At 33.3% G+C, this 12,355-nt stretch overlaps 1 protein-coding gene across 2 annotated transcripts in view; it reads right to left on the reverse strand.

Annotated features, from left to right (window-relative positions):
- The window catches only part of LOC117321757 (homeobox protein Hox-D4a-like), a 97,803-nt gene that overhangs the window by 15,811 nt on the left and 69,637 nt on the right, over positions 1-12,355 (reverse strand). For both annotated transcript variants that reach the window (XM_033876274.1, XM_033876275.1), the window contains exon 4: positions 8,282-9,135. In XM_033876274.1, coding sequence (XP_033732165.1) covers positions 8,282-8,861 — 580 coding nt within the window. In that variant the 5' untranslated portion in view covers positions 8,862-9,135. The remainder of the gene's footprint in view (positions 1-8,281; positions 9,136-12,355) is intronic.

A 12,355-nucleotide genomic window follows, 5' to 3' on the forward strand; every position in this document is an offset into this window, starting at 1 on the left:
TGTATGATAACATTCTGGTGCGAACAGCAGCATATCGAAGACTTTCACACGATGACCTACTTTAAAATGACGTTATAATGGATTCCCCATACCGTTTAAGAACCCAACTACTCCGTGTGACAAGTACTTTTATGTAAATAAAATAAAGTCTATTATCAAAATATTGGAGATGTGCTTCAGATACGTTACCTATGAGCATCGTCCTACTTCGTAATATAAACACTCAAGAGAAAAGAACTCGTCCTGGATGTGAGCAAGTTGGTTTACTTCCTGGCGTAATCATTTTCGAAAGATCAACGTAAGAACTATAAGACACAGTTTTAGAGTGGTTGTCTAGTTTACGACGTCAATGAGTACGCAAAAGTGCGGAACCATGGGGTGAAAGGGGATCGTAACTCACAGTGCCACATACACTTTAATGAATAACAGCTCACAGAAATTGTACAAAACTGCAATGTCTTAATTCTGTACCAGGACAGTAAAGCTAGCAAACCGTACAATCCATGTCTTTTTTTTTCTCTACTATTTTTTTTTTTTTTTTTATTTTATTTTTGAATGGGGGGGGGGGGGGGGGGTGCGTTTATTTTGGTGACTTTAGGATTGTCAAAGTAAATTGCACATTTAATTATACAATTTTGCAAACGGTTAGATTTCATTTTCAGGAAAAAGATATACATGTACATTTATTTTTCAATCACAAATCTGCCACTGGAAGGTATATAGGGCACGTGATAATTATACAGAGAACTGTAATATTGACGGCTCATCTGATCCGTTATTACCACTCGTCACAACACATACACACTATTGTTTTTATCGTCGCCAACATCGTTGTTCTCTTTTATAAGATATGTATATGTGATTTCACTGATTATCATACGCAAATCTGCTTTTCTCAAACTAAAATATCCAATCAAATAGGAACACACACACACGGATATTTTCTTTTCTGTTGATGTCCTATAACACGAAAGCGAGACACAGTGTTATGAAAGGAGAATTGATATGGATGAGTGCCGATATTGTAGCGATGTGTGACGAAACAATATCTAGTTCCATGGGAAGGTCCACTGATTTTGTTTAATCTTTAATGCGCTACATCAGTTATATAGTCTGTAAACTTGCTCGCTCCGCTGATTATATTTACAATTCTAATATTTAATTAACTGATACTCTGGAACAATGTAACTTGAAGGTTGTCTTTGACTTTGATTTGGACTAAAGTGTTACAAAAAGCTCGCGTTCGTTACAGAAATTTCGTGAAGCAATTGTATCTGAGGAGCAAAGCTTATAATTTGTGCTGATTTTATTGCCGTGGCAGAATGTAAAGGGTATATATTGTTGTATGGGTGAAAGCGATTTCTTTTGTTTGTACAGGATTATAAAAACGTTTATTGTCAATGTTTAATGGGTTGATATATTGAAAAAAAAATGTGTGTTAGAGATATCATATATCTCATACATTCCTGTTTAAAGTAAAGCATGGTGAAAATTATATACAAATACGGCTTTCCAACGTGGAGACGTATTGATGAAGAATTCAACGAATCCATCAAATCTTGTTGAAGTTTTCTCCTCGTTCAAGAAACACATCTTTCTTACATCTGATAAACTGCCTAGTTCCCGTATAATAGATTTGAGTATGAAACATGACATATCTAACTACTTTGATTCAAGTATCACAGTCAACTACTGGCGATAAAGAGAGAAAAAACGCATAACTGACTAAGAATAACTTCCGGTAACCCTGCTCAGCGGTAATGCATTTTTGATAAATACCAACAGTTCGTTATGAAGGATAAGTAGCAACATGTTTAGGGAAACAAACACTTTTTTTTTTTAATTTAACGTGTGTCCCTTACTCAGTCTTAGGAATAAGGGGAAATCATTAATAGCAAACACCTGTTTTCTTCCACACTTACTCCGGTCGTTCTGTCGACGCTTCCTTTGCCATCTGCATTATAGTTGATGCTTCTCTATAAGCTCTACTACTTGTTTGGTGTATGATGGCTTTTAAGCACTACATCATTCATTGGAATCAAATTGGGACATGATTCTGAAAGCCTAGTTAATTATTTCTGATATTTGTATTTTGCTCGTTAATTCAATCTGGTTTGTACATCGTACTTTGATGTGGGCGTGGCGTGGGGGATACGGCAAAGTAAGACAGATGCTAATGATCATAGCACATCTTCTCTCTTTCATTTAACAGTAAGGTAGCCTTATCCCAAAGTAATAGAGTGATATTCTTTACAGTCCTCAAGGAAATTTGCTTTCCCTATACTCAATCGAAGAACACAATATGATTTGAAGCATTTGTTATGATAGTCGTAACAGACATATATATTATATTTCCAAGCTATTAATGAGATTGTGAGTTTGTCTTCTGATCAAAACCAAGTGAAAATGTACTTTCTATTTGGCCTATTGCGATAATATTGACCGCGGTCCACTGGAAAAAGTACGTCAATATATCTCTCTTACACTACCGATAAGTCATCACAATCTGTCGCAGCACCGTAGCGACCCCCGCCGGTCAGCTGGCAGTGGCTCTCCCTATATGGCCTTTACGTTTTATCACTGTCGGCATATGGACCTTCAGATTCACTCGTTTGGCCATTAGCGTGTTGTTTATAGTTAACTATTTCTAGTTCAGTAACACGTAGAACCAAGCTCTCTTGTGTTCTCTGGGGATCGATACGGGAACTGCCAATATTATTTTTACATCATTTGACAATAGAATGTCCTGAGACTACCGGTAGTCAATAAATTTAGTAAACCTTATATTGGCTTTGTAATGGAATCCGGATCACGTGTTTTGATAAAAAATAATTATTTAGCATTTGGTTTCTAAGTATTAGTATAAATTTCCTTTGTCTTCAGTTTTAGGAGACATCGTGTCAGTAACATTGTTAATATATCGAGTTCTTGGTCGTGATTTGTTGCTGTTTTCTAAAAGTATTTTACACTCTTTGTTTCATCTTGACTGTTTACTTTATTAATTATGAGGCGTAATATTAAGTAATGTAACAGCAGTTTTGGACACTGTGCTATGACGGAACGTTGGCAGATCATCCTTAAATCATGCTCTCGCCAATGGGAATAGGAGTTGTCCAAACTTAATCCTACCTTAGTGATGTTAAAGGGACAAGATACTTCTTATATAAAATATATCATTCAAGTCACCACGGAATCATTTATATCATCTTCACACCTAGAGAAAACCACAACACCACACGCCTCAAATAACATTTCTCTTTAAACATATCAGTCCCTTGAGTCAGAATATATATTCAAAAGAACACTTGAGAAGGTGAGAATAGGATCATACGACCCAGTGAATACGCTAAGGTCTTGGCACGGCGCGGAGATTCCGAGGCGGAGAAACACGTCCTTAAAACATCTAAATGTGATTGTCCACAAAAAGGTTCAAATCGCTCGAGTAAGATGTGGCTCCGGTTTACCTTTGATTTCAATTCATGTAACATTATTTATAGCAGATTTAAAATACGAACCGTTTGTTTGCCGTACTTCCTACGGTTTATCGCCAAAATGACGGTAATTTAGGCTTTCTAAATATTCAACAACCAGGCATGAAGTTAAAAAATGGATTTGTAATGAGAATAAGATAGGAAACACAGAGAGAAGAACTGCATCACGTGAATAAGACAGGCTCGGGCCGATTGTCGAGGTGGGGTATGGACAGCCGTCTCCTCAAAAACCATATTGGGTTTTTGAAAAACAGATTATCGTCCCAACTTGTTGAATCAGCGGTTAATCAAATGCTTTTCTTCAGAACGTATTTGTTGCTATATTAACGACGTGGAATTCGAGCGCGCGGGTGTACTGAAGATCTGAATTACATTTGTCAAACCTGACATGCAAATCTACGTAAGATATAAATGCTTCTCGATCATTTATATTTTGATTGATATGTTTGTACCATGGAAAATTTCACGTAACATCATACGTTTTTATCTTATTGTCATACAGCATATTACTTAACAAGTTCAGGTTTGTATTGTCAATGAAGGTTTAGGAAAAAACATTGTCTTAGTTTAAATTGCAAATTTTCATATAAAAAAAAACCTATTGTCTGTAACTGAAAATATTATTATGATTAATGTTGTTTTTATGTTAGGTATTTTTAGAACATATTATATTAATGGCCACTCTTGCTTTCTAACGAAATAGTATGGTATTTTCTATCATTTTATGAGGATGTTTTATTGGAAATAAACACCCTAACAACCATCCATATTCAATGTTAATACAATATATGTTTTCCAAGAAAGTTACTTTTTCAGATAAAATGCATATATTTAACAACAAATGTTTATCCGTATAAATACCTGATAAATCATTTCCCAAAATATAGAAAAAAAATGGTAACAATATTTACTATAAGAAAGTATTGACTCACTTTAGTCAACATATGTCTAACTGCTTATCACACACTACATGGTAGACAATTCAATTCATACTATAAAATAGGGTTTTTTTCTGTTTGAAAAATAAAAACTGCAAGAACTTGCTGATGACATAATAAATGTATATTAGGATAAAATTAAGATTTTAGAAAATGTGGACAATTTATTTGCAAAAAAACAAAAAATTAATACAACATAAAAACTAGATTTTTTAAAATGTCCACCTGTTTTATTTACCATTTTGGGACACATTATTCCCCAATGAATTACAAATCAAAGTCTGATTTACTGGTAGTTATATTCAGTCAATGATTGTAGGTGACAGCTACCGACTTCATCTAAAACTCAGGACAATTTCTTACACAACAACTTCAATCGTTTTGGAACTTTCTTCAATCAATTATGCTGACATGTACTATGTCACTATATCGATACATAACTTAATGATATTATTAGCAGCGGTTTTAATTAGAAGACATTGCATTAGGTTGAACTATATTCATAGCAGATTATTGGGTACTTTCTTTAAATAAATAATAAGTTCTGCGTGATGTTTTATTATTTATTCTGCATGTTTATTTTATGTTCAAATTTTAACGGCAAACCAACAGGTCTTTTATAAATAAATTGCATTTCCCTTTATAGCAAATCGTGTCAAACTTTAGGATAGGATATACTGGGGAGCATATCATGCATTACATATATTGATATATTAATGAAGATTCGTTTGCTTTTGTAATGTAACTGGGAAAGGAATAAATATAAGTTTTAAGCTTGTTTTCCGACCCATATTATAATAAAAAATATGTATATTTTAATGAATTTTGAATAAAATTATTGTTAAACTAGATCTTTGTGAAGGAGAATTACATATATGTATACATAGCAATAGTTTGACTTGTCATGTTATATTGGATATTCATTCATATAATTTTGTTATTATATTATTCAGGTCATTTTCAATACAAGATGTTTAAGATATTCCTCTGTATTTTTTCCATACTTGCACTACACATCAATTTAATAATTGAATATTTTGTAGAAGAAAATAAAATAGAAGCTAGAAAAGTAATCTGCATAAATGTTGTATTATTGTTGTTTTACAACTGTATGAGCTGTATTGACCTTCAATATAATTATCAGTCTTTTTTGGAAAAGATATAAAGAGTAATTTACCTGTGATAAAAGAAAAGAAAACATTCACCAATGCTATACTGCGTACCTAAGACTCAAAATTGTCAAATTGTGTTTCTGTATAAATTGTAAACATGTAAACCTCCAAGCATATTACATGTATGTTAAATGTATTTCAACCTGCAAGCATATTACATGTATGTTAAATGTATTTCAATGTGTTCATAAAGAGCATTTCATATTTTTTTTATCACAATAGTAGTTTTTGACAAAACTTTCTCGTTCATTTCATATAATGTTCTTTAATTTATCTTTTAACAAGTAGGATAAATCTCGTTTTATTATTAATGTGATTGTTACTTGTATTTGCATGAAGTTTATGTTCATGTTTTTAAATAATCACCATATCAGATTTGAAATTTGCATAGCTCATAATTTATACACGATTATGCATGTTTTATACATATTTTGTAAACATAAAATGCACCTGTTTTAGACAAGTTATTTGAATCCAAGCTATTCACATTAAAATATATTAAGAAGACTTAGGTAAATTAAAACATTTACTATCTTTTTGATCTTGTTTTGAGTAGCAGTGAAATTTGCAATATGATATAAACAGAATTGTATAATATATAAATAATATTTGTTCATAAAATGAGACATTTATTGGATATTTACACAATGGATAAACCCTTCTTACACTTTACTAGGGAATATAATAATCATAAATTATTTTGTCATAGATAGGCCTTTCAGAATGATCTATTTGGTATCCTACTTTGCAACTCAACCACATCATATCGTGATATTTGAGAGAATATGGTGCAAAATATGTAGATATCAATAAAAAAAAACATGTTAACAAAACAAAAATTAAAATGCACTGTTTACAAAACGGGAAAAATTCTTAAATGCTTTCTTTCTCGTTGTACTGAGGAATCACTTATAGTCGTAAAACAGTTCGGTCCTAATAAATCAATTAAAATATTAATAGCTTGTTCAAAGGCAAATGAGTATGTTACCAGTTTGGGCGCTGAGTGAGTACCTACAACATGTGCAGACATTTGGATGTGAAGACTGGTTCATCAACCAGTTCTCACCCCCATGAATCAATTAAAATATTTCACGGTTTCTAAATCATTCATTTTCATATTTTTAGAATCCTCAAACATTCCTTTGTCGTGCCATTTGTGTATTGTGGCCAAGGGTCAGTGATAATCTGGTGTTAATACCATGAGAGGTTGGCGGTCGTAAAAACCGGGTTGCCACCTCATAAACAGTCCATGACTGACCATAAACGTCTGTGGTAATGAGCGAGTTACAAACTTACTGAATTACTGTGCACGCCTCCTGTCCCGAACAAGTCCGAAACAAAAGTAGGATAACTACTTTCTTATGAACAGGGATATGAATTATGCTGGTTGGTTTTATGACGAATTAATGGCCTAATGGTGACTTTTTATGCTTCAGTTCCGAGTTTAGGCGAGATTTATATAGCGCAAGACAGTGAAACGATCATAAAAACCTTCAACTACAGCTATGAGCCAGTTAAAATGATGATGTATCATATCAAACAAAATATTAGCAAGTATACATGTATATGCATTAATTAATAACAGGTAAGGTTTTATTGACAAAATTCAAAATGAATTATTCCTAATAAAATTTACTAATATTTTACCATTTAGATTTAAAAACTATCTCCAGTAGACATTAAAGTTTTGTTGTTTTGTTTTTAAATATATTTCAATACCAGTACTTCAGGTAAGGCTTTCATCCCAATTTACTTGAATATCAACATTGTAATTTGATGATACAAAGTCAATATATTTTCTTATTTTAAATTTATTTACACATAATAACTAATACAATAGATGGATCTTTACGATACGTAATAAAACCTCGTTTTATCATTATAGTGTTTGTCGTACAATAGTAAAATAAAATATATATAAACAATAATTAGAAATTATTTGCAAAACAGTTTTATTACAAAACGTCAACATAACTGTGTTATCATGACAAATGCTGCTTGTCAGTAAATGAAAATAAATAGGAGATAATTTTTAAATTGTTTTACCGTAACGATCACATCTGTCAACAAATACACATGAGGCGACACTGAATGACCGAGAGGCATTGCCTTTTATGCAAATGATGCCGTTATTGACAGCCCTCGGAAATCATTTTAAGGTCACTTGTGTGTGAAGATGTTACGGTTCCTAGCTAGTGAAATAATACATTTATAACGCGCGATACAAATCTCCAATGAACCGGGGGTTAGCCTGGTGTACGATTATAACCGCGTCTTCTCAGCCGTGAAAAAACAAATAGCTCACATTTCCGTGTCAAACACAGTTTCATAAAACATAAGGGGTTTAGAACATGGCGTTGAAAGGGCAATTTACAGGAAGCACAACATTAGGGCTTTAAAAGTATATGTTGTATCCTGTCGAGAAATGTTGAAGGCTAGTACAATGTATATATATTATGAGGTGGTGAGAAACCACAGTTTAGGCTATACATCTAGGCCTTACTGCATGTGTAATTCGGCTCACATTAACTCAACCATTAAGTTGATTTACGACAGGGGAGCTCGATGACTCGGCATCGCATAGTGACATAAAATATTCATCTTGTTCCTACAAATATTCTGTTTATCTGTTATTATTTGCATTTTCAAATATAAAACATAAGAAAAGTAAATACAATACCTCCATTAACGGCTGCTCTCATCCATGGATAAACTGCCATATTTTGTTGAGAAATTCCATTTATTGATGAGGGATTTGTGGAAAGATGTGGATGATGTGGGTTAAGTTCTTGCCCTGATATTGAGGGTAACTGTCCCACAGATTGGTGCTGTTCGTGTAAAGGGTAGGTAGGTGGAGGGGTGGGGATACACCCCTCCTCAGTTTTAACACAGCTCGGTCGGTCATCCTGGTAAGGTGAAATCCCATGCAAATGATTAGAATGACTAAAATTGTGTGAATTTTGATAAGGATATATGCTACCGTTTCCACCGGGACAATATCCTTGTTGTTTAGCTACAAGGTTCATAGGCTGGATCTGGTTCTGAGAGTCTAATCTCTCGTACATAGGATAGCAATTGTAGTTACCCATACTGTATGTTGAATTTTCATTTTCATAACACATATTGTGTGTCGATGTCGTATGATATCCTCCTGAATGATGGTTGTCCAGTGATTTTTCCGCTCGTGGATAGAACACATCCGAATGTCCAGCGTTAGCAGCCATGTGTGCCGGCAGTAGGTTTCCTAGATAGGAACTCATAACCTCGCTACACTTATATTTTTATCTTGTATTCCGATGATTTGTGTTTTAGTGACGACTTAGCCGAACATCGTTGCACATACACCGTCAGTCAGGTAGCCACCCCCACTACTGAACAACTACCATTTTCACTTCAGAACATTATGCATGTGACTTTTACTTGTGTCCAATCAGAAGCGAGCGACGTCCCACGTGACTAATTGATTCTGTTTTGCCCCGTGACGTAGATCGGTCGGTTCCTTTGATGTGGAATAATAGGTTGTCGTAGTTTTTCCTGAAATTGGAAAGAATGTATAGCAAAACTGTTGGACTATAGCGAGTATATAAATATATTAGAATTATTATAATGTGAAATACTATTTTCTAGTGGGCCACTAAAATCGGGAGAAAAAATAAGCAGTGTTGTGGAACAGGGTTTTAAAAGCATTCTTTTGACGTGAAACAGATGACTGATAAATATTTAGCCAGGGGGCTGGTCTATATTTCCATGCTTGAGTGATCCCCATTCACACTCTACACGTCTCGTACGTACTAGTATAGGCTATATTCTAACCACAGATCGCCCCAGTTTTATAAAGTTAACACTCCACTGACTATGCAAGGAGGCTTCACGAGAAAAACTGAATAATTTAGATTTTTATTTTGTATGATATTTTTTATTTTCTACAGATATTCGCTTTGAAGATGGAAGGATGTTAACCCTGACGGTGCTTGGTAACTGTGAAAAGAAAACCTTTTTTCTTGCACCCCGGTGAGATATTCAAGTTAAATTGTGCGTTAGTAAGACGGACGGTTATTGAATAACACTTCGGGTTCATAAAAGCTCCACTTTTCGGCGACGTTAGTGAAAGGCTAGATATAAATGAAACAAAATTAAACACTTAATACAAGTCAAAAGAAATGAATTGTTAAGTTATTATCTCGCTGGCATCGTACGAACCTGTAAGCAGAGGTGTGTCTATGTTTACGTATCTGCTTTGTCCGGCCTTTGTTATAACCAGCGTGAATACTATTTTCCCTGTTGGATTTCTATAACGATCGTTTTCGATTTGAAAGATCACAAAAACCCGCTTATTTACCAGAGATCATATGAGATTTAGATCTTATATCAAAGTAAACTTTAGTCGTTCTGTGTTAATCTGTTTGAAATTGGAATTTTAAATGTTTTATTGTCTGTGATAAATTAGAGTGTTGTCACTGCGGTGACATAATGTATTTGTATTATTTAATTAAAACAAATATCAATTCACAAAACAAATGTCTGGGTGAAATGATAACAGATGAGCTTTAATATGTTCACATTTACTCAACGGTAGAATTGATCGTAAACTGAACAGACAGAATGTACCTGTGTTTGCTAGTTTTAGCTGAAATGTATTAAAGGTGCAGGTACTAAAATGCCTGAAATTAATTTCAAATTATATCTTTTTTTCAAACGCTGTAGGAATGTTATAATTGTAATCGTTTGTTACGCCGTTTGGTGATATATTCAGGATTTAGATTTTAATACAGATTTTAAATGAATAATAAATGTTATCAGCTCATAAATCTATGTATGTGATCAGCATTTTGGTAATTTTACCTCAAATTTAGATGCTCTGAAGATATGCCATTTTTAATGAATTTCACACATACATATGATACAAGTGGCTGTAACGGTCATTGACTGCCTTCTATTTATGATATGAATTATTGCACATACGTAAATTTAATTATTATGACTGCTATTTAATGAAAGTAAGAGACTAAATCGAAGATCTAGTAAGCGTGTTTATAGATAAATAATATAGATCTAGCAATTGATTCAAGTATATTTGTTCTTGTGTAAGTCATGTTTGACCCAGATAGAAATATACCATATTTCCTCGATTTATTTATATAAATTATATATGAGTGTGTATAAATGATGAATAAACATTGAAATCATACTTATCCGGAAATTATTTTATATCAAATTCAATTTACAGCTATACCAACATTTAAGATAAAATATCATTTCATTTGTTTTTTTATTGTATAGTGAGATCAGGACAAAATAAACGAACTATCAACATTGTTTTGATACATTTTTGTTTATATATACAATTGATGTTTACGGGCTATATTTAAGTGGACTCTCTATTTGACAATGGTGTTTTTGTTGACATACTGTGATATTGTTTCCCGTTAATTGTTTAGAGTTATAGTGCGAACTGATCACTCTAACTATCATCTGTACAAATTGGAAGGCAATAAAATCATACTAAAGCCGGCCAAGTCTGGACAGTGCTGCGGGAAGACAGTGGTCAATCTCGATGTCCAGTTATACAGAACACGGGCTATAAATCAGACACACGCTTCAAGATTGTCTTCTATGACAAATGGGTGTCTTATTGCAACAAGACAATGCTACTGGACATTGGTCATCAATGTACACCCCTACTAACGATCTTGAGACACGTAAACAATAACACAGCTACCAAACCACCGGCCTTGTATAGGAAAATGTTCATTCATTGTGTAGCAGGACAAATAACAAAACATTGACCTTGTTTTTAACATTTATTTTCATTGTAAGAAGCAGATGACTTACAAACAATAGATTGGTTATATCAAAACACTAAAGAAGAACAACTAATGTATTTTATAAACAGATGCATGTTAATTAAATATATGCATGGTTGTGTTGACTGTTTTATTCTATTTTTATAATATGGTAATTCCACTGAAAAATGATATAATCGATATAACATATTGGAATATTAATCTATATAGAATATCATATTGCTTATTAACCATATCATATACAAATATTTTTATTTTGGTGAGTAAAATTGATTTATTACATAATCTGAATATATTTAGATAGCGTATATCCGTTTAATTATCACATGCTGAACCTCTCGTTATTATTGGTGATGTTTACATTAATGTAAGTAATTATGAATAATATAATAAACACGGGTCCTTCTTATACTACGGCCATGCTGTATAATGTCGCTTTATGCATTGTGGACAGCTTCTGCTGGTGTCCAATTGCATTTACTTACAATGGTAAATATTAAAGCTGAATAATAGAAGATATGTAAGGTTAAACAACAATAATGTCCTCCTCTGTACTGCTATTTCACTCGCTCACTTATTTCACCTATCTCATGTTAGCTTTATGCGTCGAAGATTTGATTTTGGTCAAGGCTTTTCTACCAAAACATAATTCGAAGGTTATGCCAACATTTTCATGGATATTTTACGTTTCTATTGGAAAAAAGAATGAATTCTAGACACATCTAAAGACACGCTGCATTCTGATTCCAGCGAATTTGTTTATTTCACCAGGAGAAAATAACCGGATTTATTTGTCCAATATAGCAGATCCCGTCGAGTAAATTGGTAATTAGTGGGAGCAATGTTTATAATCCCCCAGCCTAAATACTCGGTAATGTTTAGTTTGATGGGGTAACAACTAAACGTGTAATCGACGGCCACAAAAAGGTGAGATCTCGTCAGGTGTAACA

This window comes from Pecten maximus, chromosome 2 (assembly GCF_902652985.1).
Source record: "Pecten maximus chromosome 2, xPecMax1.1, whole genome shotgun sequence".
Taxonomy (NCBI): Eukaryota; Metazoa; Mollusca; class Bivalvia; order Pectinida; family Pectinidae; genus Pecten; species Pecten maximus.